The sequence below is a fragment of the Procambarus clarkii genome, chromosome 82 (assembly GCF_040958095.1).
Source record: "Procambarus clarkii isolate CNS0578487 chromosome 82, FALCON_Pclarkii_2.0, whole genome shotgun sequence".
NCBI lineage: Eukaryota > Metazoa > Arthropoda > Malacostraca > Decapoda > Cambaridae > Procambarus > Procambarus clarkii.
The window spans coordinates 9,864,677-9,889,469 of record NC_091231.1 but is presented as its reverse complement, the minus strand read 5'-3'; the positions used below and the strand labels follow the sequence as shown (position 1 = coordinate 9,889,469).

General features: G+C 47.8%; 1 protein-coding gene across 3 annotated transcripts in view; it reads right to left on the bottom strand.

Moving 5' to 3' along the window:
* The window catches only part of LOC123764319 (solute carrier family 35 member F3), a 225,177-nt gene that overhangs the window by 13,385 nt on the left and 186,999 nt on the right, over positions 1–24,793 (bottom strand). For all 3 annotated transcript variants that reach the window (XM_069316089.1, XM_069316090.1, XM_069316088.1), the window contains 7 exons: positions 23,661–23,816; positions 22,829–23,000; positions 10,165–10,343; positions 5,964–6,092; positions 3,683–3,872; positions 2,846–2,935; positions 197–326 (listed from right to left, as the gene is read on the bottom strand). In XM_069316089.1, the coding sequence (XP_069172190.1) occupies positions 197–326; positions 2,846–2,935; positions 3,683–3,872; positions 5,964–6,092; positions 10,165–10,343; positions 22,829–23,000; positions 23,661–23,816 (1,046 nt within the window). The remainder of the gene's footprint in view (positions 1–196; positions 327–2,845; positions 2,936–3,682; positions 3,873–5,963; positions 6,093–10,164; positions 10,344–22,828; positions 23,001–23,660; positions 23,817–24,793) is intronic.

The following is a 24,793-nucleotide window of genomic DNA, read 5'->3' as shown; positions in this document are numbered from 1 at the left end:
GACTAAGTTACAGAACATCTAAGAAACCTACATTAACAAACAATAAAGACACAACATCTCAAGACTTACATTCATGCCTAAAACAAGAATTAGAACATAGGAACTGAACTCATTCCACATCTAGAACATAAACATTCATCTTGGTTTCTTGCAACAATGGCGCAGAAACCACTGCGTAATCCCTCCAGCCACCCACCGGAGCACCTTCGTGATGTACTCTGGCCAGTTTGCAGGGAAGAGCACCAGGAAGAATCCACACACGATCAGCACCACACCCGCTAGCTTCATTCCCTCAAACTTCACCTTATACCATTTGATGTCCAGGGCTGAAACACAGTCACAGCTTAGCATGAAGCTTTAATATGTGAAAGTGTACAGTAATAACATGTGCTGCAATTTAAAATAAATCAGTCAACATAAGTTATATCAAGCCTGTCCTCTCACCTAATGCATCGCATTTTTAATGTAATGAACCAATCCGTCATAATTGTGAGGTTCAGTAAAAATCAAAGCACCGCAGTACTGTACTGACATTTTCTGAACATCGGCTTTGATATTCTAAGTGGCTTGCATGTGTCTGAACGTTTCTGGTTAGGCAAAACCATTGCACTTTTTAGGAATTGTCATGTGGTGAACACGCTGTGATAAACCACACAGTTAAAAAAAAAAAAAAAAAAAGCTGGCCCCAAGGGTGGGCAATTGCCGAGCAGCAAAAGACTCCTACAGAAGCGGTTCTCTAATGCCCCGTGGAAGATAACCCCAAGATGCAAGGGCAGTACTTACAGGGCCCTTACGGATGCTCGGCACAATGGCGTTAATGGTATTTTCTTGTTTGCTTGTTTTAGCTTGGGAGTTCTGCCTACCTGTTTGGTTTTAGTTAGTAATTTTTACCATGTGGGATTTGTTTTGTTACACTTACCTTTCTGGGTGCCAAACCCCAGTCAATAGCAGACACGAAATGCTTCCAAACACATGGGGGTTTCCATTACTTCTCGTGCCTCTGAGGGGGCCAGGTTCTGGCTCGTGGTCCCCGGTAGGCAAGAACTCCATTGACTGATGCCACAGTCTAATACGTACCTATCAACCCAGTAAGCTTTGGGGAGTCATAGGAGCTCTCCACAGAAACACAAGAAAATCACACTAGTGATATATAGCCGTATAAAAATCAATTGGAGCAATGAAGAGGATTGGAGGATCTCATCCACCTGTACGCAAGTAACAGTCTTGTGCAACAACCAGAGCTCTCTTTGGAGGTTTAAGTTCCATAAGCCCCAACTCCCTCCTAGAGTCTGCAAATAACCCGTTGCACCTTGCAACATCTGGCTCACAACTCACTAAAAACATGGTCTTCTCTTAAGTCTAGCATTACTCCAATTGATTTTCTTATTGATATAGCATTAATTTTCTTATTGATTTTCTTGTGTCATTGCTTAATTTTCAGGTACCTATTTACTGATAGGTAAACAGATGTACAAGGTGAAAGGTAATGTATCTGTTTCTGTCTTGTCCAGGAATTCAACCCAGGTCTCACGATAGTGAGTTGAGGACGTTGACCATTGTGCTACAGAACCCATGAAATAGGATGGTTCTGGTAGTAGAGTAGTCAGGTTCGTTCTCGATTCACAATCGAGAATTACGGGTTCGAATCCCAGGGAGGGGCGGCAGAAACGTCTGGGTGCATTTTCTTTCACCTAATGCTTCTGTTCACCTAGCAGTAAGTAGATGCTCAGGAGTTAGCCAGCTTGTTGTGGGGTTGCATCTTGGTCAGTAATTTGACCTTGGGGTGGACCTCCATATAAGCTTAACGTGTATGAATACACTCTGGCTTCCTGTCCCCCCAAAAAATGCATCATTATAATTATTATTAAATGATGCCAAAACCCACTCACAACATATACCGGGTACCTTTATTATGTCATAAAAGACACTAATATTTGTATTTATGTACAGTATTTATATTTTATTTATACAAGAATTCTTACATTCTTGTAATATGTGTGGTACTTAAACATGAATCAATCAACGATTTTGATAATGTATTGTGAATAATCCTTTCTTTAAGGTAGGATACTTATTTTTTTTTATTTACCTGCATATACAGTATACAAGAAGGTACATTAGTTTTATAAGAGTACATAGCATTGATGTTTTTACATTCTTGCAAACCCACTTACACTTATTTTCTCAGAAAAATTATAATAGTAATAATAATAATAATGAATTATTTCATTTAAAAGACATACAGAAGACAGTACAGTGGTTGAATACAATACTGTATATTATATACTAAATACTATACACAATATATTAAGTATATCACCATGCAATATACTAAGTATAGCGTCATGCACACAGCTTCTTTCATTTTAAACCTGTTGTAAATTTAGAAGAAGAGATTAGAAAATACATGTTAGCTTAGTTATCATTTAGTATTAAGTGTTTACCCCATTAAACTTATAAATAATATAACTAAATTATGCTCAGCAATCCTGAGCATAATTAATTTAAGTTATTTAAAGTTGTGCCTTAAAATCCATGCATATTTGTAGTTTTATTTGAAAGGCATTTTCTGTACCTATTAACGGACCCCTAAATGATGTCCTTATGTATATTTTTAAAATCATATTATAATATTATTATACCTTTTCTTTCAAATACTCTAATGATTCACTCACCCTCATCCTCCCACAAATTCACACATTACCACTTTTTGTTGATTGATATGGATACCAGATTGATACCTGGCATCAACCAGGTATCAACCAACCAACCAGGTAACCCCCCACCCACCTACTCCCCCGCCCATCTACCCCCACCCACCCATCGTGGAGCCCATCTAACATACCTGCAGACACGGGCACGGCCAGGACCAGACCGAGAGTGATGAAGATCTCGAAGGTGAAGGCGATCCCGAAGTTACCAAGGAGGTTAGCAGCTGGGGGGAAAGACACAGGGATGAGTCTCAACACGACGAGCATCTCATCACCAAACATTTAACACTGACAACGGTATAAAGTTCATTTACTATGTACAGTTAATGAGGAAAATCATGGGCTCCTGGTAGCTGCATGGCAATATAATGTCATCAGCCACATGGCAACAGTGTCATCAGCCACATGGCAATATAATGTCATCAGCCACACGGCAACAGTGTCATCAGCCACATGGCAATATAATGTCATCAGCCACATGGCAACAGTGTCATCAGCCACATGGCAATATAATGTCATCAGCCACATGACAACAGTGTCATCAGCCACATGGCAACAGTGTCATCAGCCACATGACAACAGTGTCATCAGCCACATGGCAACAGTGTCATCAGCCACATAACAACAGTGTCATCAGCCACATGGCAACAGTGTCATCAGCCACATGACAACAGTGTCATCAGCCACATGGCAACAGTGTCATCAGCCACATGACAACAGTGTCATCAGCCACATGACAACAGTGTCATCAGCCACATGACAACAGTGTCATCAGCCACATGACAACAGTGTCATCAGCCACATGGCAACAGTGTCATCAGCCACATGACAACAGTGTCATCAGCCACATGGCAACAGTGTCATCAGCCACATGGCAACAGTGTCATCAGCCACATGGCAACAGTGTCATCAGCCACATGGCAACAGTGTCATCAGCCACATGGCAACACAGTGTAGACAGGATCACTCACCCAGTGAGAGTGCTGCAGCTATCAAGAGGTTGGGCCAGGGGAGGTGGGCCCATAGGACTGTCTCGTAGCCAGTGAAGTAGAAGGCCGCCACCAAAGGGCTCAGAAAGATGGTGTTGAGCAGGGCAATCACCGTGAAGATAAGGCTTACCTGCCCGAAGCTCGCCTCTCCTATCACCTTCTTGAACAGCACCTGGTGGAGGAATGACAAGGGATTTTATCTCTTTATCTGAGGACCACCATATCCCCAGTGGCCTCGACGGGGACAGGAGGTCAGCGACTTGTCAAAGGTCCCCCATTGTTCTTGAGGATTATTTCACGAGAGGTATATCCTGCTTCTCGGTGTATATACGCTGAGAGCTTACTGGACTATGTTCGAGACTAAAGTATACTTGGTGGTTGGTCAATATGCTTGTGCCACGGCCTTAACAACCCTCGTGCAATTGACAGGTCTTAAATCCAACACAAAACCATATGACAAGTAGTGTATAGCCACGGCGCGGTTTGGAATCTAAAACCTCCAACATTTAAGAATCTAAGACATTTTTGGCGGGCAGTATATCTGAAGATTGGGGACTAGGTGAGACAATTATGAGGGGAAAGCATTAAGCCAGTACGACTCTACTGTACTTGGAAGGGGGCATGAGAACAATGAGCTGGGATAGGGCGGAGGTGAGGAATGATGACCAGCCACTTGAACCGTAGGGGCCCGAACGACGACTTGCAAGAAGCGAGGTCGTCGTTGTACCGACTAGCTTTAGCTAACACTAGATAGGTAAACAGTTCTAGAAATAAAGGGGAATCTGTACTAATTAAGTTTAATTCATTCATTATGTACCCCATACTATCCTGTTGGCGGTAGTGGAAAAGGTTATCTATAATGACCTCAAGAATCGAGCCTCAATTAAGTTCCTTTAACCAAGGAAAATAGGTCAACTGTATCGGTCAATTTGGCTAATGACAGGAAAACGTACTTTTGGTGTCAAGTGATAATTCATATTAATGCAGGCTAGGCTGAGCGTGACAGTAGTGCGTGGGAGCGAGATATGACTATGACAGTCAGCTGCTGTGTCGCTGCTGTGCTGTGTGCTGCTGTGTTGGTCGCTGTCATGTCATGTACTGTACCGGAAGCGTTTTAACTATTATAATCTTAACGAATATTACTGATTGTTCCATTCACCTGGGCTGTGTGGGTCTCGAACCCTGGACCCCATGCGTGTCAGGCCCAAGCTCACTTAAAAGTTTCTTTCCATGGAAGAGTGAATGACACTTTTATTATTGATTGTATTTCAATAATTTACAAAGTGGATAAGTGTTACTAGTTCGGATTTGATATTTAGAATACTGTGACCTATTTATGTGTGATGCAATTTAAGCATAGCAACTAATTTATAAATGTCAATAAACTGCTGAGAGAAAGTAATGATTATTTGAGGCGGAGCGCGCTAAGATACGAGCGCCTAGTCAACTATTCATGCCTGTTTACACTTTCATTTGTCAGGAACAAGACATTGTATTTTCTGATTGTCATAAAATTTGAAAAGTTTCATTATAAGTAATTTTGGAGAGTTAGGCATGTATCACTAACCACTCTCCATGACCAATGGAGCGAGAGGAAATGTAGATGTTTATCTCTCAGAATGTTTGGTAATATGTTTATTGTTTGTGATGTGTCTATGTATGTATTAACACGATGTACTGAACGGGGTGAGAATAGCTTGAGCTACCTCATCCCTTTGTGTGTATTTTACCCCAATAAACTTATTTCAATTTCAATGGAGTGAAGGATACTTTTAAAGCCTAGCACTCAGAAAACACATTTTAAACTATTCTACTGGGGAATTACTTCATTGGTGGTTGCGGTATTAAGGCACCAGACACTACTGGACACTGACGAGTGGTGGCTGCAGCGATGACAGGGAAGTGTCTTGCAATATTCTCTGAGGGGAGTGATTGATTGATGAAGATTAAGCCACCCAAGAGGTGACACGGGCATGAATAGCCCGTAATCTGAGGGGAGGAAGGTGACGACTGTGGGGGAGGAGTATAGGGTGATAACTGTAGAGGGGGAAGGGGAGAATAAAACATAAGAACACCCACAACACACACGATAAAAAACAACCACGAACACCAATATAAAATGACCATTAAGAAAAATATAACATATTTGCGAAAATTAAGATAAAACCATCTGCAAAGATGATTGCATCAAAATGGAAACATTTTTGGTAAGCGTGAAGGAAACGTCGGGCGGAGGTGAGGAGCAGCCTGCAGAAGGACCCACCTTGTAGACGGCAGAGCCAGCAGCAGAGGCGGCGGCGAGGACGACCCCTCCCAGCGTCCTCGTCCTGGTGATGCCGTCCATGTAGGCGAGCAGGGCGATGCCCGTGTTGCACAGGATCACAGCCACGATCTGCGCAGTTACACCAGTCATTACCAGCAAACTTCTCCTGGGGCCAGATTCACGAAGCAGTTACGCAAGTACTTACGAACGTGTACATCTTTTCTCAATCTTTGACGGCTTTGGTTACATTTATTAAACAGTTAACAAGCATGAAAACTTGCCAATCAACTGTTGTTATTGTTATAAACAGCCTCCTGATGCTTCGGAGCTCATTAACTGTTTAATAATTGTAAACAAAGCCGCCAAAGATTGAGAAAAGATGTACAGGTTCGTAAGTACTTTCGTGAATCTGGCCCCTGACTCCTCACCGTCCCTCAGCACCTCCACCACTCCTGCTCTCAGCACCTGGCCAACCGGAGCCAACATGCCCAGCAGCACTCCACACTCTCAAGCCAATTTCTTCACATTGATTAGCTATATCTGTTGAAGTATTATATAAATATTATGCTCTCTGTACTATGCTTTCTCGTCAAGGTCGCGGATAATCGTTACAGCTGAGAAATACAATCATCTAATATGCAAAGCTAAATGTGGTGGCATGGGGCCTTGTGCCTTGTGGCATCAATACTAATATGATGCCCTCACATTCACACGCTCTACCAACCCAATAACGGTGAGAACTTTGCAATGAACGAGGGTAGTGTCGCACCCCTGTTACGGGGAGAGAAGTGGGGGCATATGTGTGAATGGGCCCATTGTTATAAGGGTGGATGGGGGATTTATATGTGGTGTGGATCAGGATTGTAACGTCACTGTGACGCCATTATGGAGCCCATCCTCACAGTAAATTCATTACAAAGAGACCACACTCCCCCCCCCCCCTTTCATACCACTTGGATATCATCTAGATATTTGTGACCTGAAAGCATATTACAGTTCCAGTAATAGTTTACATGTAAACCGGAAAATGAACCTGTGTCGTAAACAGATTATTCTAAATTTATAACGTTATTGTATTATAAATCATTGGTTTAAGAAATAAGTGTATTTTGAAAACGGTTTTCTTTGAAAAAATTACGTTTTCTGTAAACGGAATTCTCGGGCATGCTGAAATAGTTTTCGAATTCCACATTTCACATTGTTGTCTATTGATGATACTACACTGTATTAACGTAACCAAACGTAATGAAACCCTAACCTAACCAAACTTTAACTTACAGTAACCTTAACCTAACTATGGATAGAGAGTAAATAATAGCACTAATTGTGTGGTTGTTCCCAACACTTTCCCTTGAGTGGATCTCCTTCCTGAGGACAAGTTACATTATGTTCATGCCAGCACAGGTATTAGACCCCACTGGTGTTACCTGGTTGATACCTGGTTGATGGGGTTCTGGGAGTTCTTCTACTCCCCAAGCCCGGCCCGGGGCCAGGCTTGACTTGTGAGAACTTGGTCCACCAGGCAGTTGCTTGGAGCGGCTCGCAGGCCCACATACCCACCACAGTCCGGTTGGTCCGGCAATCCTTGAAGGAAACAATCTAGTTTCCTCTTGAAGATGTCCACGGTTGTTCCTGTAATATTTCTGATGCTCGCTGGTAGGACGTTGAACAACCGTGGACCTCTGATGTTCATACAGTGTTCTCTGATTGCGCCCATGGCACCTCTGCTCTTGACAGACAAATTAATTTATCCCAACCGGCACACACCAATGGTGCGCAAAATCTTCAAAAATTTCTTTTAATTCTTTTCTGGTTCTTGCTTAATTAAAATGAATTTCTGAAAACCTATGAAAGATATTGAGGTGAGAAGGATGGGCGGGAGTGAAAGAATAGTAGATATAATGAATAAAAGAAGGAGGAAGACATAAAGTGGTTTGTAGGCTTAATAACGAGAAACTGTCATCACGCTGTCATACCACGATGACAGTGTGATCTGGTGGTTATCTTACCGCAAGGTAATATAACCACCACCATCACGTCCCCCCCCCCACCTACCTCCCTTATTCACCTGTCATCTCCCTCATCACCCTCTGCCCCCTGTCCCTCCCTCACCCCTCCTCCCCCACCCCCTGCCGCTCCCTCAGGTAGGTAACTCATCAGCCGTTCACATAGCTCGTGCAGTTCCACGTCTCAGAAAGAGTACATAATTCCATACGCAATATTTTCATGCAACATATGGTAAACAGAAGCTGACAGCCAAGCGGTATATTCAGCAGCTCGAGCGCCGTCCCTGGAGCAGGGCGTGAAGATTTACATATAGTTAAGAACATCAACTTTGGTACACAAAGTTTAGTCCCTCAGCTCCAAACTCGAGACGCATTGGTAGTGTGTGGTACACTAGCCGCCACCACCACCACACTACACGCTCACACAGTGACGGTGTTACATCATGTGTTTTGTATTTTATTTTACATACAACGAGAGTCAGTTACGCCAGACTGACTGTACTTAGCAATTAAGAAGTCACGCCTTTAGAGTGTTAATTGTAACAGATAAGATCGTGTGAAGTGACCTCACTTTCTGCCAAGTCGATAATTGCAGACGGTTGGCTGGGTGTGTCCATCAAACAAGCCGCTGTCTAGGGTGGTAGCTAGAGAGCCAGGGGCTATTTCCATAGTAGGCGGAGCTTAGCTCCCGGATCCCCCATAAATACCCATGAAAATGTATTTGAGAGGATTGAGGATTAAGCAGGACAGCGAGCAGTAGAGATAGCTGATTGAGAGTCCAGCAGCCAGGCTGGCCTTCCCAGTCTGGGTCTGTCTGTCAATCGTAGCAACCCCCCCCTCTCTCTATCAAACTTAGGCTCAAAGACTTTGGTAAGTGAACTTGTAAGTTTAGTTTAGTTCATTTATTATGCACCCCATACCCATCTTGTGGGCGATAGTGGGAAGTGTTACAGAGGCACATAATGGGCTTAGGGACTGAACTCCACAAGGTGTATTTTGTGTTTTCCAACTTAAGGTCTGTGATTTTCAGGGGCAGTCATAGTGTTTTCAATTTCTTGTGTGGTGACTCACATTGTATATTAATGTTGACATTTAACATCAAATGTTATAGCTTCATTATGATATCCATATGGGTGAAGATCTAATAACGCGGATGTGTGCCTATACAATATTATATTACAACATGTTATCATTTTATTAATTCTGCTAGAGTTTACCTACTTAAAATTATCTGTTAGATTAAGGCCCTGCCCGAAACGCTGCGCGTACTAGTGGCTTTACAAGATTGTAAATACTATGCTATGTATCCTTACAATCCCAATGTACCTTCTTGTATATAAATAATTAAATAAAAATAAATAAATAAAAACATGGTGTGAAATGGATTATATTCCCCCCAGGACAAATTAACAGGTCCAGGATTCATCAAGTATTTACATTCACTTACGAAACCTGTACATCTTTCCTCAATGATGGTGCTTTGTCTACATTTATTAAATGTCAACAAAGTGCTTTGCATTACACTTATGAGCTCCGAAGCACCAGGAACGTGTTTACAACAATACCATAATAACCTGACCAATACCATAATAGGGCCTGACAGCTGACTGGACAGCGCTTCGGATTCGTAGTCCTGAGGTTCCAGGTTCGATTCCCCGTATAGGCGGAAACAAATGGGCAGTTTCTTTCACACTGATGCACCTGTTCACCTAGCAGTAAATAGGTACCTGGGAGTTAAGACAGCTGCTACGGGCTGCCTCCTTTGGGGGATGTGTAATAAAAAGGAGGCCTGGTCGAGGACCGGGCCGCGGGGACGCTAAGCCCCAAAATCATTTCAAGATATCTCAAGATAACTTTGTGTTGTGAAATCCCCGAGCTCGCAAATGGTTTAATAACTGTAATCATAGTAGTAGTAGTAGTAGGCATCCATCAGTCTCAGGAGACAATGGAGTTGGGCTCTGGTGTCGGCCTGGTCTGGAGTGGCCTCACCAGGGCGCAAAGCCAGAATAGGTTGATACAGGAGAGAAGCTGTTACCCATGCAGCAGGTTCCCCCCCCCCCCCCTCTCCACGGCGCCATTACAAAGAGTCGAAGTAATCTCGTAGGCGCTGTAAATAAGGAAAGATGTAAAGGCTTCGTAAGTGATGTGCGTAAAAAGGTTGATGAATGGTGGGGAGTAGTGCCCTGGGAACTCACCCTAACACCAACGAACTGGTCGTGGAGGATGACCCAGGAGAGGAGATAGACGAAGGAGACGTGGGCCGAGTACAGGGCCATCACGTCCGTACAGTCCAGGATACGAAGAGCGTACACGTACATGTAGTTGGTCACCACCCACAGCAGGCAGAACAGGCAGCTCCGGGTCATGAACTTGCCTGGGAAAGGGGAAATAAGTTTGATAGGTTAGGTGGGTTGATTGGGGTTGTATGTTTCGGGTTAGGCAGTAGTGTTGCAGTTTTACAGAGAGGCAGATTATGAGAACGGTCTGGTGAGAAGTGTTGTAGGTCTCTGTGAGCGTCTTTTGCAGAGTCGAGCTCCAGCTCCTTAGCATCGTCTTTCTTGCTATCGGTCGATATGTTCAAAGATTTATATCACGTGTTATTTGTTTTCTTCGATAGCCCTTTCTAATCTGATCCGTTGTTACATCTGTGGCAGTGTAAATGTTCCTTCTCTGTGGCTCATTATAACTCCCAGTTCCCACACTTGATACGTCACATTACTACTTTTCATTTTAAACATAACTTCTTAGTTTATTTGGCAGATTCTCTTTACATTATTTTGTATGCCGTGATCATATCTCCACTGCTAATCCTTTTATATAGTGTGTGTTTCTTTTCAGTTCTGAGTCTTGCACATTTGATCATATGTTTCATTTGTGGAACAAACCATACTGCATATCTCAGAACCTTCTCTAGTGTCGTGCTTTATTTATGCGAGGGTTCCATGATTTGGCTGCATACTAAAGGGTGGGTCTAATGTAGGTTGTATACAAAATTCTCAAAGTTTCTTAATCAAGACTATATAAATATATCTGGGTGTCTTAAAACTTTACATATGCTACGAATCTTGTGTCAATAGGCACTTATGGTGTCAGGTTTGGGCTATGTTGACTCTCACATAGTTCTCTTCTACCCAGAGGAATTATTACAAAATAATTCACTTTTTGTAATATAGAGAAACTCTCACCCTGTCCCTCACCTTGAAGGTGAGGGACAGGGTGAACCCATTAACAAGGTGACCACCCGAGTATGGGGAAAAATCAGAAAGGAACTGAAGGATATTAGAGACACAATAAGCAGCCTACAAGGCAAGCTGAGAGCACCAAAAGAGATGAAAAGCCTCAAGGAAAATCGTACTCAGACTCAGTATCAGACAACAACCACCTCTCAAGAAGCTGGGAATATATCAATGAAAAAGACTTCCACAATACATGCCACAGTTGTAAAAATGCTTAGCAAGAGCCCAGAAGGTGTGTCCACTGTGAGGGAAGTTGCCATGAAGGCAGCCACTTCACAAGAAGCAGCAAAGTGTGCACTAGTCAGCTGCTAGAAGGGAAAAAGAGCCTTAGTCAAGAGTAGGTATTAAAGAACAAGAAGGTTCAAAGGTATGCCTCCAGACTAGTACCCGAGCTGAGGGATATGAGCAACGAGGAAAGACTACAAGAACTAAACCTCACATTGATGGAAAACAAAAGTTATGGGAGACATGATCTCTACATGCAAGATTTTCATGGGAAATGATAGGGTAGATACAAAGATTATTTAACACAGATGGAAACCGAGTACCCAAATGAGTCTTAAAGATGTTAGAAAGAACTACTTCAGTGTCAGAGTAGTTAACAATTGGAATGCACTGGGCCGTGACGAGGTGGAGGCAGACTCCATTCACAGGAACCTGTACACCGGTTAATTAACAGTTGAGAGGGGGGACCAAAGAGTCGAAGCTCAACCCCCGCAGGTAATATTAGGCGAGTACAGACGTTTACACGAGCAGATAAGTTTTTAAAAATAGTTACACCCTCTGACAGGTAATTATGTTAGCGAAATAAAACTGTGACAGTTTCGGGTTTAATTTATTTCAACTCTGGAATTAGTTGTATAAAGAATTTTATGATGGAGCGCCACATTTTTTCGCAATGTTACTAAAAACAAACCAAACAATATTATATATATATATATATATATATATATATATATATATATATATATATATATATATATATATATATATATATATATATTACTGTATTCAATATTTCATTTATACTTAATTTTATACACCAAGTATCGCTAGTCATTGACTTTGATACATTATGAGTTTAGTTGTGAGACATAATGATCGAGGTATACTAAATACTGTATGATGCAAATCTTGCTATAATGCAACACGCTAGCCTACCTACAGTATGCCGTGTGATGTAGATCTAGACTTACCGTAAAATGCAAGACTAGCTGTGCCGCGTGACGCAAGGCTAATTACATTGCGTGACGCAAGCTATGTCACGCACTGTTGATAACGTAATTTCAGGCTTGTGTTAATTCCCACAGAGGAACGATCGCGATAGTGGTGATGTGCTCGGCCGTGAGGCGACACTGGTCTCTGTGGGGGCATATTCGACACTGGTCTCTGTGGGGGCATATTCGACACTGGTCTCTGTGGGGGCATATTCGACACTGGTCTCTGTGGGGGCATATTCGACACTGGTCTCTATGGGGGCATATTCTACACTGGTCTCTGTGGGGGCATATTCTACACTGGTCTCTGTGGGGGCATATTCTACACTGGTCTCTGTGGGGGCATATTCTACACTGGTCTCTGTGGGGGCATATTCAAGTGACGCTGTGCCTCTTGTATTATATGGCCTTATTACCTTCACCACACACCTGCTGCAGTCTCCCCCTCCCCCACACACCTGCTGCAGTCACCCCCCACACACACCTGCTGCAGTCACCCCCCCTCCACACACCTGCTGCAGTCACCCCCCCCCACACACACCTGCTGCAGTCACCCCCCCCCACACACACCTGCTGCAGTCACCCCCCTCCACATCTGCTGCAGTCACCCCCCCACACCTGATGCAGTCACCCCCCCCCCCCCCACACACACAACAGATGCAGACACCCTGCCGCCCCCCCCCCCCCCACACACACACCTGATGCTGTCACACAAAGCTACTGCAGTCAATCCCTGTTTACACACACACACACACACACACACACACACACACACACACACACACACACACACACACACACACACACACTGAAAGAAAGTGTGTGTGGTACTGAAAGTGTGTGCAGAGGCACTTTGCCTGCCACTCTCCATAGTGTATAGTAAGTCACTAGAGACGGGAGACCTACCAGAAATATGGAAGACGGCGAATGTGGTCCCAATATACAAAAAGGGCGACAGACAAGAGGCACTGAACTACAGGCCAGTGTCCTTGACTTGTATACCATGCAAGGTGATGGAGAAGATCGTGAGAAAAAACCTGGTAACACATCTGGAGAGAAGGGACTTCGTGACAAATCGCCAACATGGATTCAGGGAGGGTAAATCTTGCCTTACAGGCTTGATAGAATTCTACGATCAGGTGACACAGATTAAGCAAGAAAGAGAGGGCTGGGCGGACTGCATTTTCTTGGATTGTCGGAAAGCCTTTGACACAGTACCGCATAAGAGGCTGGCACATAAGCTGGAGAGACAGGCAGGTGTAGCTGGTAAGGTGCTCCAGTGGATAAGGGAGTATCTAAGCAATAGGAAGCAGAGAGTTACGGTGAGGGGTGAGACCTCCGATTGGCGTGAAGTCACCAGTGGAGTCCCACAGGGCTCTGTACTCGGTCCTATCTTGTTTCTGATATATGTAAATGATCTCCCGGAGGGTATCGATTCATTTCTCTCAATGTTTGCGGACGATGCTAAAATTATGAGAAGGATTAAAACAGAAGAGGACTGTTTGAGGCTTCAAGAAGACCTAGACAAGCTGAAGGAATGGTCGAACAAATGGTTGTTAGAGTTTAACCCAACCAAATGTAATGTAATGAAGATAGGTGTAGGGAGCAGGAGGCCAGATACAAGGTATCATCTGGGAGAGGAAATTCTTCAGGAGTCAGAGAAGGAAAAAGACTTGGGGGTTGATATCACGCCAGACCTGTCTCCTGCAGCACATATCAAGCGGATAACATCAGCGGCATATGCCAGGCTGGCCAACATACGAACGGCATTCAGAAACTTGTGTAAAGAATCATTCAGAACTTTGTATACCACATATGTCAGGCCAATCCTGGAGTATGCAGCCCCAGCATGGAGTCCATATCTAGTCAAGGATAAGACTAAACTGGAAAAGGTTCAAAGGTTTGCCACCAGACTAGTACCCGAGCTGAGAGGTATGAGCTACGAGGAGAGACTACGGGAATTAAACCTCACTTCGCTGGAAGACAGAAGAGTTAGGGGGGACATGATCACCACATTCAAGATTCTGAAGGGGATTGATAGGGTAGATAAAGACAGTCTATTTAACACAAGGGGAACACGCACAAGGGGACACAGGTGGAAACTGAGTGCCCAAATGAGCCACAGAGATATTAGAAAGAACTTTTTTAGTGTCAGAGTGGTTGACAAATGGAATGCATTAGGAAGTGATGTGGTGGAGGCTGACTCCATACACAGTTTCAAGTGTAGATATGACAGAGCCCGATAGGCTCATGAATCTGTACACCTGTTGATTGACGGTTGAGAGGCGGGACCAAAGAGCCAGAGCTCAACCCCCGCAAACACAACTAGGTGAGTACACACACAGAAAAGCTGAAAATGAACCTAATTGAAGCAAAACGTCTAAATGGGGATAGAAATGAAGAAGACATAAATTCTTTTGTCCACAAAGTGTCAGGGGACTGGAAAGCTTGTGAAATGGTACATAAAAACAAGGCAACAAAATCAGTAGTGGAAGGGGGAGTAAAGAACAAAGGGAATGGGAACATGTTCCTGAAAATTGTATATGCTAACATAGATGGAGTGAGGTAAAAAACTTTGGAGTTGCAAGATATAATTCAGCTTAGGGTCCTAGATATTGTCGCATTATCAGAGACGAAACTTGAAGGAAATGTATTAAATGAAGTCGTATTCCCAAGAGGCTACTCAGTTTGGAGACGTGACAGGAAAGCTAGGAAGGGAGGAGGAGTGGCTGTGCTGGTGAAAGAACACCTGAAGGTAAGAGAGTTAATATTTGATGGAGTAGGCATCCATCAGTCTCAGGAGACTATGGAGTTGCGCTCTGATGTCGGCCTGGTCTGGAGTGGCCTCACCAGGGCGCAAAACCAGGGTAGGTTGATTCAGGGGAGAAGCTGTTACCCAAGCAGCAGGTTCCCCCTCTCTACGGTGCTGAAAGTCTCCAATGGAAAGGCATACGCCAATACTTCAATATTTGAAAACCCTCGAGATATTGACATAATGGCATTGCAGGTCTGGAATCAGGATGATAAGCTGATAATTGTAAATACCTACAGCCCACCAGCAAGCAACACGTGGACAAAGGAAGAACTGGATGACAAACGAGAGGGCCTCATAATGGTCATGAGAGATATTATTGTACAAGCAGATAAAGATAAATCACGACTGTTGATACTGGGGGACTTCAACTTTAAAGCAATAGACTGGGAGGCCTATGAAGCAAGAACGGAGGACTTTTGGACATGCAGATTTGTGAACCTCATTCTGGAGACATTCTTGTATCAACACATAAAGCAAGCCACAAGAATGAGGGAAGGAGATGTACCGTCAGTACTGGATCAAGTATTCACCAGGAAAGAAGAAGAGATACCTGACATCCAGTTCCTTCCTCCCTTGGGAAAGAGTGATCACGTCCTGTTAGACATTAAATATGCTTTAAGATATCATCTAGAAGAAATTTGGACATCGAAACAGTTGATAAACTCGATTTCAAGAGAGGTCACTATGGGGAACTTCGAAAAAAATTTAATGAGTGTAATTGGACATATGAGTGCCACATAGGGGTACCGGTGGCTGTGTGGATTACGCTAGATACGTAATCCTGTGGGCCGGGTTCGATTCCCGGCGCCGGCCAGAAACAAAGGGCAGAGTTTCTTTCACCCTAATGCTCCTGTTACCTAGCATTAAATAGGTACCTGGGAGTTAGACAGCTGTTACGGGCTGCTTACTGGGGGTGTGTGTGTGGGTGTGGGGGAAAAATTAGTTGGTTAGTAGTTAGTAACAGCTGAGAGGCGGGCCGAAAGAGCAGAGCTCAACCCCCGCAAGCACAACTAGGTGAATACACACAGACACGTACATGCTTACATAATAATGTCTTGTCTTACCAAATCATTATTATTACGCTGTGTTACATAACACAAAATTTGGTTACAAAAGCACCAATAAGAAAGCCCTGTAGTCGGAGTAGAGCACCAGACTCGCTATACATAGTCACATGCGTGCAACAACGCGCCCAATTACTGTAATTTGACTGAATACTACGAAACAGTGTAATGGGCAGCCGAGCCCAATATGCCAGAGTATTAGGATCATTTGATAAGTCTGAAGTGGATGTGGCAGTGGTGGCGGCCTTAATATTATTTGGCGGTGGTGGTGGTGGTGTGGTGTGGTGGTGTTGGTGTGGTGGTGTTGGTGTGGTGGTGGTGGTGTGGTGGTGTTGGTGTGGTGGTGTTGGTGTGGTGGTGTGGTGTGGTGGTGTTGGTGTGGTGGTGTTGGTGTGGTGGTGTTGGTGTGGTGGTGTTGGTGTGGTGGTGGTGTGGTGGTGGTGGTGTGTAGTGGTGGTGTGGTGGGTGTGATGGTGGTGGTGTGTGGTGGTGGTGGTGGTGGTGGTGGTGGGTGTGGTGGTGGTGGTGGTGGTGGTGGTGGTGGTGGGTGTGGTGGTGGTGGTGCCATCAGTGTGGTCCTTCACCCATACTACAAGAGTGATGAGAGAGGCGGATAGTTTTGCCCTTAAATGGTCATTTTGGCAAAATCATAAATAATTGTCTAACCACTTGGATTGGACGATAAAGCGGCGACCTCGCTTCTTGCAGGCCCACGTTCGATCCCCGATGGTCTCAGTGGTCAGACACCGAAACGTCGTCGTCCCTTCACCTTCTAGTGTGTGGTCTGGTCAACAACCTCAAGATGCTATAATAGTCGTAATGACTTGGTGCTTTCTCCCGGTAGTACCCTCTCCGCCCTCTTATCTACCAGTGGTCCCACACGAGGGGCGGCACCTGCCTCTTGTGGCAGTGGTCCCACACGAGGGGCGGCACCTGCCTCTTGTGGCAGTGGTCCCACACGAGGGGCGGCACCTGCCTCTTGTGGCAGTGGTCCCACACGAGGGGCGGCACCTGCCTCTTGTGGCAGTGGTCCCACACGAGGGGCGGCACCTGCCTCTTGTGGCAGTGGTCCCACACGAAGGGCGGCACCTGCCTCTTGTGGCAGTGGTCCCACACGAGGGGCGGCACCTGCCTCTTGTGGGGTGGCGGGAGAGAGTGCTGCTCCACCTAGGGCGCCCGGGGCCTGACCTGCCTCACAAGTCACCATGTTCCAGTGGCCTCACCAGCCAAGAGGAACACGTTAATTCAAAATTGATTTTGTGCCTAATCTCGTGTAGAGGTGCGTGTAGAGGCACGTGTAGAGGTGCGTGGAGAGGTGTATGGAAAGGTGTGTGTAGAGGCGCGTGGAGAGGTGCGTGGAGAGGCGCGTGTAGAGGCGCGTGTAGAGGCGCGTGTAGAGGCGCGTGTAGAGGTGTGTGTAGAGGTGTGTGTAGAGGCACGTGGAGAGGTGCGTGGAGAGGTATATGGAAAGGTGAGTGTAGAGGCGCGTGTAGAGGCACGTGGAGAGGTATATGGAAAGGTGTGTGTAGAGGCGCGTGTAGAGGCACGTGGAGAGGTGCGTGGAGAGGCGCGTGGAGAGGTATATGGAGAGGTGTGTGTAGAGGCGCGTGTAGAGGCGCGTGGAGAGGTATATGGAGAGGTGTGTGTAGAGGCGCGTGGAGAGGTGCGTGTAGAGGTGTGTGTAGAGGTGTGTGTAGAGGCGCGTGTAGAGGTATATGGAAAGGTGTGTGTAGAGGTGTGTGTAGAGGCGCGTGGAGAGGCGCGTGGAGAGGTGTGTGTAGAGGCGCGTGTAGAGGCGCGTAGAGAGGTGTGTGTAGAGGCGCGTGGAGAGGTGTGTGTAGAGGCGCGTGGAGAGGTGTGTGTAGAGGCGCGTGTAGAGGCGCGTGGAGAGGCGCGTGGAGAGGAATATGGAAAGGTGTGTGTAGAGGTGTGTGTAGAGGCGCGTGTAGAGGCGCGTGGAGAGGCGCGTGGAGAGGTGTGTGTAGAGGCGCGTGTAGAGGCGCGTGGAGAGGCGCGTGGAGAGGTGTGTGTAGAGGCGCGTGTACAGGCGCGTGTAGAGGTGTGTGTAGAGGCGCGTGGAGAGGCGCGTGGAGAGGTGTGTGTAGAGGCGCGTGGAGAGGTGTGTGTAGAGGCGCGTGTAGAGGCGCGTGGAGAGGCGCGTGGAGAGGCGCGTGTAGAGGTGTATGGAAAGGTGTGTGTAGAGGCGCGTGTAGAGGCGCGTGTAGAGGCGCGTGGAGAGGTGTGTGTAGAGGCGCGTGTAGAGGCGCGTGTAGAGGCGCGTGTAGAGGTGTGTGTAGAGGCGCGTGGAGAGGTGTGTGTAGAGGCGCGTGTAGAGGCGCGTGTAGAGGTGTGTGTAGAGGCACGTGGAGAGGTGCGTGGAGAGGTGTATGGAAAGGTGTGTGTAGAGGCGCGTGTAGAGGCGCGTGTAGAGGCGCGTGTAGAGGCGCGTGGAGAGGCGCGTGGAGAGGCGCGTGGAGAGGTGTGTGTAGAGGCGCGTGGAGAGGTGTGTGTAGAGACGCGTGTAGAGGTGTGTGTAGAGGCGCGTGGAGAGGCGCGTGTAGAGGTGTGTGTAGAGGCGCGTGGAGAGGCGCGTGGAGAGGTGCGTGTAGAGGTGTGTGTAGAGGCGCGTGTAGAGGCGCGTGTAGAGGTGTGTGTAGAGGCGCGTGTAGAGGCGCGTGTAGAGGCGCGTGTAGAGGCGCGTGTAGAGGCGCGTGGAGAGGCGCGTGTAGAGGCGCGTGGAGAGGCGCGTGTAGAGGCGTGTGTAGAGGCGCGTGGAGAGGTGCGTGGAGAGGTGCGTGTAGAGGCGCGTGTAGAGGTGTGTGTAGAGGCGCGTGTAGAGGTGTGTGTAGAGGCGCGTGGAGAGGTGTGTGTAGAGGCGCGTGGAGAGGTGTGTGTAGAGGTGTGTGTAGAGGCGCGTGTAGAGGTGTGTGTAGAGGCGCGTGGAGAGGCGCGTGGAGAGGTGTGTGTAGAGGCGCGTGGAGAGGTGTGTGTAGAGGCGCGTGGAGAGGCGCGTGGAGAGGCGCGTGGAGAGGCGCGTGGAGAGGTGTGTGTAGAGGCGCGTGGAGAGGCGCGTGGAGAGGTGTGTGTAGAGGCGCGTGTAGAGGCGCGTGGAGAGGTGTGTGTAGAGGCGCGTGGAGAGGTGTGTGTAGAGGCGCGTGGAGAGGTGCGTGTAGAGGCGCGTGGAGAGGTGTGTGTAGAGGCGCGTGGAGAGGTGCGTGTAGAGGCGCGTGTAGAGGTGTGTGTAGAGGCGCGTGGAGAGGTGCGTGTAGAGGTGTGTGTAGAGGCGCGTGGAGAGGTGCGTGTAGAGGCGCGTGTAGAGGCGCGTGTAGAGGCGCGTGGAGAGGCGCGTGGAGAGGCGCGTGGAGAGGTGCGTGGAGAGGCGCGTGGAGAGGTGCGTGTAGAGGCGCGTGGAGAGGCGCGTGGAGAGGCGCGTGTAGAGGCGCGTGGAGAGGCGCGTGGAGAGGCGCGTGGAGAGGTGTGTGTAGAGGCGCGTGTAGAGGCGCGTGGAGAGGCGCGTGTAGAGGCGCGTGGAGAGGCGCGTGGAGAGGCGCGTGGAGAGGCGCGTGGAGAGGCGCGTGGAGAGGCGCGTGTAGAGGCGCGTGGAGAGGCGCGTGGAGAGGCGCGTGGAGAGGCGCGTGGAGAGGCGCGTGTAGAGGCGCGTGTAGAGGCGCGTGTAGAGGCGTGTGGAGAGGTGTGTGTAGAGGCGCGTGTAGAGGCGCGTGGAGAGGTGCGTGGAGAGGTGCGTGTAGAGGCGCGTGTAGAGGCGCGTGTAGGGGTGCGTGGAGGGGTGCGTGTAGAGGTGCGTGTAGAGGCGCGTGTAGAGATGCGTGTAGGGGCGCGTATAGAGGTCCGTGTAGGGGTGCGTGTAGGGGTGTGTGGAGAGGCCCGTGTAGAGGTGCGTGTAGGGGCGCGTGTAGAGGTCCGTGTAAGGGTCCGTGTAGGGGTCCGAGTAGAGGCGCGTGGAGAGGTGCGCGGAGAGGTGCGTGTCAATATGTATGGAAGGTGGGCGTCTTCGGTAAACTTGCTGGTCTCGTGATCTTTGTCGTCCTCGTAGTCGTCACTGGGTAAACTCCAGGTCTCGTAGTGGTCTCCGTGTAAACTCCAGGTCAGGTGGTGGTCGTCGGTCACCGGTGAACAACAACTCTCAAGTCCGCGACACAGACTTTTGAACATGTTGAGCGCGAATTCACCGGCGCTAATCGCATTCATGGCCAAAGGTTTCAAATGATTTCGTAACTGAGGTCTCTTGCGCGGCGTGCTGTTACCTGGTGCCTCACTCTGATCCGTCTCACTTACGGGTGTCTTGGCGGACTTCTCGGAAGACTCCTCGGAAGACTTCTCGGAAAGGGTCTTGAGGGGCCAGATATTCCAGAAGGGTGTGGGATAGACTGCGAGGCGACAGCGGACGAGGTAGAAGAGGGCGTGGGCCACGCCCAGGCTGCTGGTGCTGGGGTGCGCGTAGGCGCAGTGGAAGCACTCGATGGGCGGCGGAGGTCTCACCAGCGCCTGGGCCCAGAAACTAGCGAGTTCCAGGATTGTCTGGAAGTGGAGACCGTCGTCGCCCTGGGCGGACACCAGGATGGAACACACCACCTGGTCCAGGAGCATGTTCCTGCTGGGGGACATCACCCTACGGAGCTGCTCCACGTTTTGGATGAACAGATAGGGCAAGCAGGTCTGGAAGGGTTGGTTATTACTTGAGGCATCGAGGAGCCTGTGCCCCAAGCGGTGCCAACCGATGGTGTCAGAGAGGACCCGTTCAGGGAGGCAGGACATGTAGTCCCAGGCCACCAAGAGGGCCACCTCGGGTGGCACCACGTGGCTCGGCCAGGACATCTCCAGGAACAAGCAGCGCCACTGGAAGCCTCCCGTGATGATGTTGTACTTGAGTCTCTGTTTCATGAGGTGGCTGTAGGCGTTGAAGGGCATGATACGTGTCAGCGGCGCCTTCCACTGGCACAGGTACACCAGTAGTGCCTGGATCACCTCTGGCACCTGGAACACCTGTTCACCCAGTGCCTCCCACCATGGCCTCGTCTCTTCTAGCCCCAACAATTTCTTCTACTCTATATATGACAAAACCCTCGTCATGATTTATACAAAATAATTACCCCCTTTTATGACATAAAATTTGGGGAATTAAACATAAATTTTTATTAAAAATGTTTGATGTGTGTTGTATAGGGTGAGAAGTGGGATTAGGTGATAAGAGAATGTCAGTATGCCAGTATGTGTGGACGGGGGTGCCTATGTACACACACACACACACACACACACACACACACACACACACACACACACACACACACACGCACGCTTCTATTTCCACTGGATAATTTAGCACTCAAGTGTTTTCACCGTTAGACATGGTGGTATACAAGGCCTGTCACACCTTGGGCTTTCCTAATGCATTCAACGATATTTAATAATAATAACTGATTAATATTTCTATTATTATTTATTATTATTATAATTATTTATGAGATATGATTCATTCCTCAGCATAATCTTGAAGAATGAGATATTACTTCCTTGGACTGGGGGGAGGGGAAGATAGCCGGTGTCCCCCGAGCCATTCTCATGCATGACTTCGCTATCGCTGGAGATGATCTGCATGATATCAGGATCAACTGATAACATACTTCACAGCAATTCTTTTTAATGTTTCTTATCGTTGTGACTTTAGCAGTTGTCTGTTATGGAGGGCTGATGCGAGGGTGTATTAGCCTGGGTGTGTGTGTGTGTGTCTACTCATCTAATTGTGCTTGCGGGGGTTGAGCTTTGGTTCGTTGGTCTCGCCTCTCAACTGTTAATCAACTGGTGTGTGTGTGTGTGTGTGTGTGTGTGTGTGTGTGTGTGTGTGTGTGTGTGTGTGTGTGTGTGTGTGTGTGTACTACAGTGGCTCGTAGGGGCAGGCTCTCTTATCAATGGGTATGTTACACATACTTGTTCACGCCCACTAAAGCGACGGTAGACGTGCCCGAATTTCAAGCCAGAAGGCAACCGGGCACTCGTGTACACACACACACACACACACACACACACACACACACACACACACACACACACACACACACACACACACACACACACACACACCTGGCAGTAGATCACTCAGAAAGTCATACGTTTTATTTACCCTTGACCCTATGGCACTTCAGGATCAGGGAGAGACAGATGGCACTCTGTGGCACCTAAAGGTCAGGGTGAAATGCTCTGCACTTAAGGTTCCTCCGGTGAATGCAGGTTCCTCACATGCATTCACGAAAGAATCATAAGACGCCTCCAGTGGGTCCTCTTAAGATGCTATTGATATGTACACTTACGAAGCCTCCAACGAGGTCACATACGGTGCACTTAAATCAACCCGCAGCACACAACAGCTTAGTGAATCAAAAGCCTCACAACCGTGGGGGGGTGGAGGGGGCTTTTGATTCACAAAGATATGATTAGATTTTTTATTCAATTTGAATGATAATTGATTGATTAAACCTCCTCTGGGAGGAGGAGGAGAAAGAGCGTCTTACTGAAGGTGACGCCTCGGTCCCTGAAGTTGTGAGCGATGGTCTTGAGTGTGAGTCTGAGGGAGACGTCGTCGCGGCGCAGACAGGTGTGACAGATCATGTACAGCGGGAAGAACAGCCCCGTCCACGCTGTGCAGAACCACGTCGTCAGAAACGGCGCGTCGAACACCCGCTTCTGTGGGGGGTACACAGGGACACTGTCAGGGCGACGGGGGTCACACGCACTGGGGTCACACGCACAGGGGTGAGACGCACAGGGGTGAGACGCACAGGGGTGAGACGCACAGGGGTCAGACGCACAGGGGTGAGACGCACAGGGGTGAGACGCACAGGGGTGAGACGCACAGGGGTGAGACGCACAGGGGTGAGACGCACAGGGGTGAGACGCACAGGGGTCAGACACACAGGGGTCAGACGCACAGGGGTCAGACGCACATTGGTCAGACGCACAGGGGTCAGACCACAGGGGTCACACGCGGGGGTCACACGCGGGGGTCACACACATGGGGGACAACAGGTATAAATCATGAATGTGTAGCAACCTAGCAAGGGCACTCACCCACACCTAGCAAGGACACTCACCCGCACCTAGCAAGGACACTCACCCGCACCTAGCAAGGACACTCACCCGCACCTAGCAAGGACACTCACCCGCACCTAGCAAGGACACTCACCGGCACCTAGCAAGGACACTCACCGGCACCTAGCAAGGGCACTCACCCGCACCTAGCAAGGGCACTCACCCGCACCTAGCAAGGGCACTCACCCGCACCTAGCAAGGGCACTCACCCGCACCTAGCAAGGGCACTCATCCACACCTAGCAAGGACACTCACCTGAACGAAGGTGGGGAGCGGCTGGGTTCCGTTTGGGGGCGTGGGTGACGGGGGCCCCGGGACGGAGACCTGACGCAGGAACATGTCCTTCATCAAGTGCGTCGCTCCGACCCACGACGCAGTGACGCAACACGTCACTAGCCACCCGACCACGATCTGTGGGCGGGCCAGGGAGTCCTCGTTAGCTGTCGGCGGGGCCATAGTGGCAGGTGACTATGGCCAGATTCATGAAGCAGTTACGCAAGCACTTACGAACGTGTACATCTTTCCTCAACCTTTGACATCTTTGGTTACATTTATTAAACAGTTTACAAACATGAAAACCTCCCAATCAACTGTTGTTGTTGTTGTAAACCGCCTCCTGGTGCTTTGGAACTCATTATAACTGTTTAATAATTGTAGACAAAGCCGCCGAAGATTGAGAAAAGATGTACAGGTTCTTAAGTGCTTGCGTAACTGCTTCGTAAATCTGGGAGTGGGGGATAACTAGCCACAAGGTTAACTGCAGCACGAGGGGGTTCGTACCCCATATTTTGACCGCTGGGGGAACATAGCGTCAAAACATGGTGTACTATTTGACAGGACTTGACAGATAAGAAACCTCAGGGAAATTTGTTAATATATTCTTTCACTATGAACGTAATGCACACAATATAACAGATAAATATAACCGCTAGTTATCACAAGTCGTCCACAAGATTACTTAAAAAGATACAAAGATTTATTAAAAAAAAAGATACAAAGGGTATAAAATACAATGAAAAAAAATAAAAGGAAAAAAAAGCAAAGAAAAAAAATAAGGGCAAAGGAACGAATACAGTATCCGGTTATATTATTGGTGGAGACGTCGTTATCTGTGACCAATCAGCGGAGGGCTGTGTTGGCACCCTCCCTAAAGGGGATGGGTGAGGGGGTGAGATAAGATAAGGAAGTGAGGGAGAGAGGGAATTATCAGGGGGAAGCGCCAAGCCTTTACTGCTATAGAGCACTTGGAAGGGGCCAGGTTAAGGATTTGGGATGGGACAGGGGGAAGGAATGGTGCCCAACCACTTGGACAGTCGGGGATTGAACGCCGACCTGCATGAAGCGAGACCGTCGTTTTACCCTGCACCCCACCCACGGTACACCCTCAC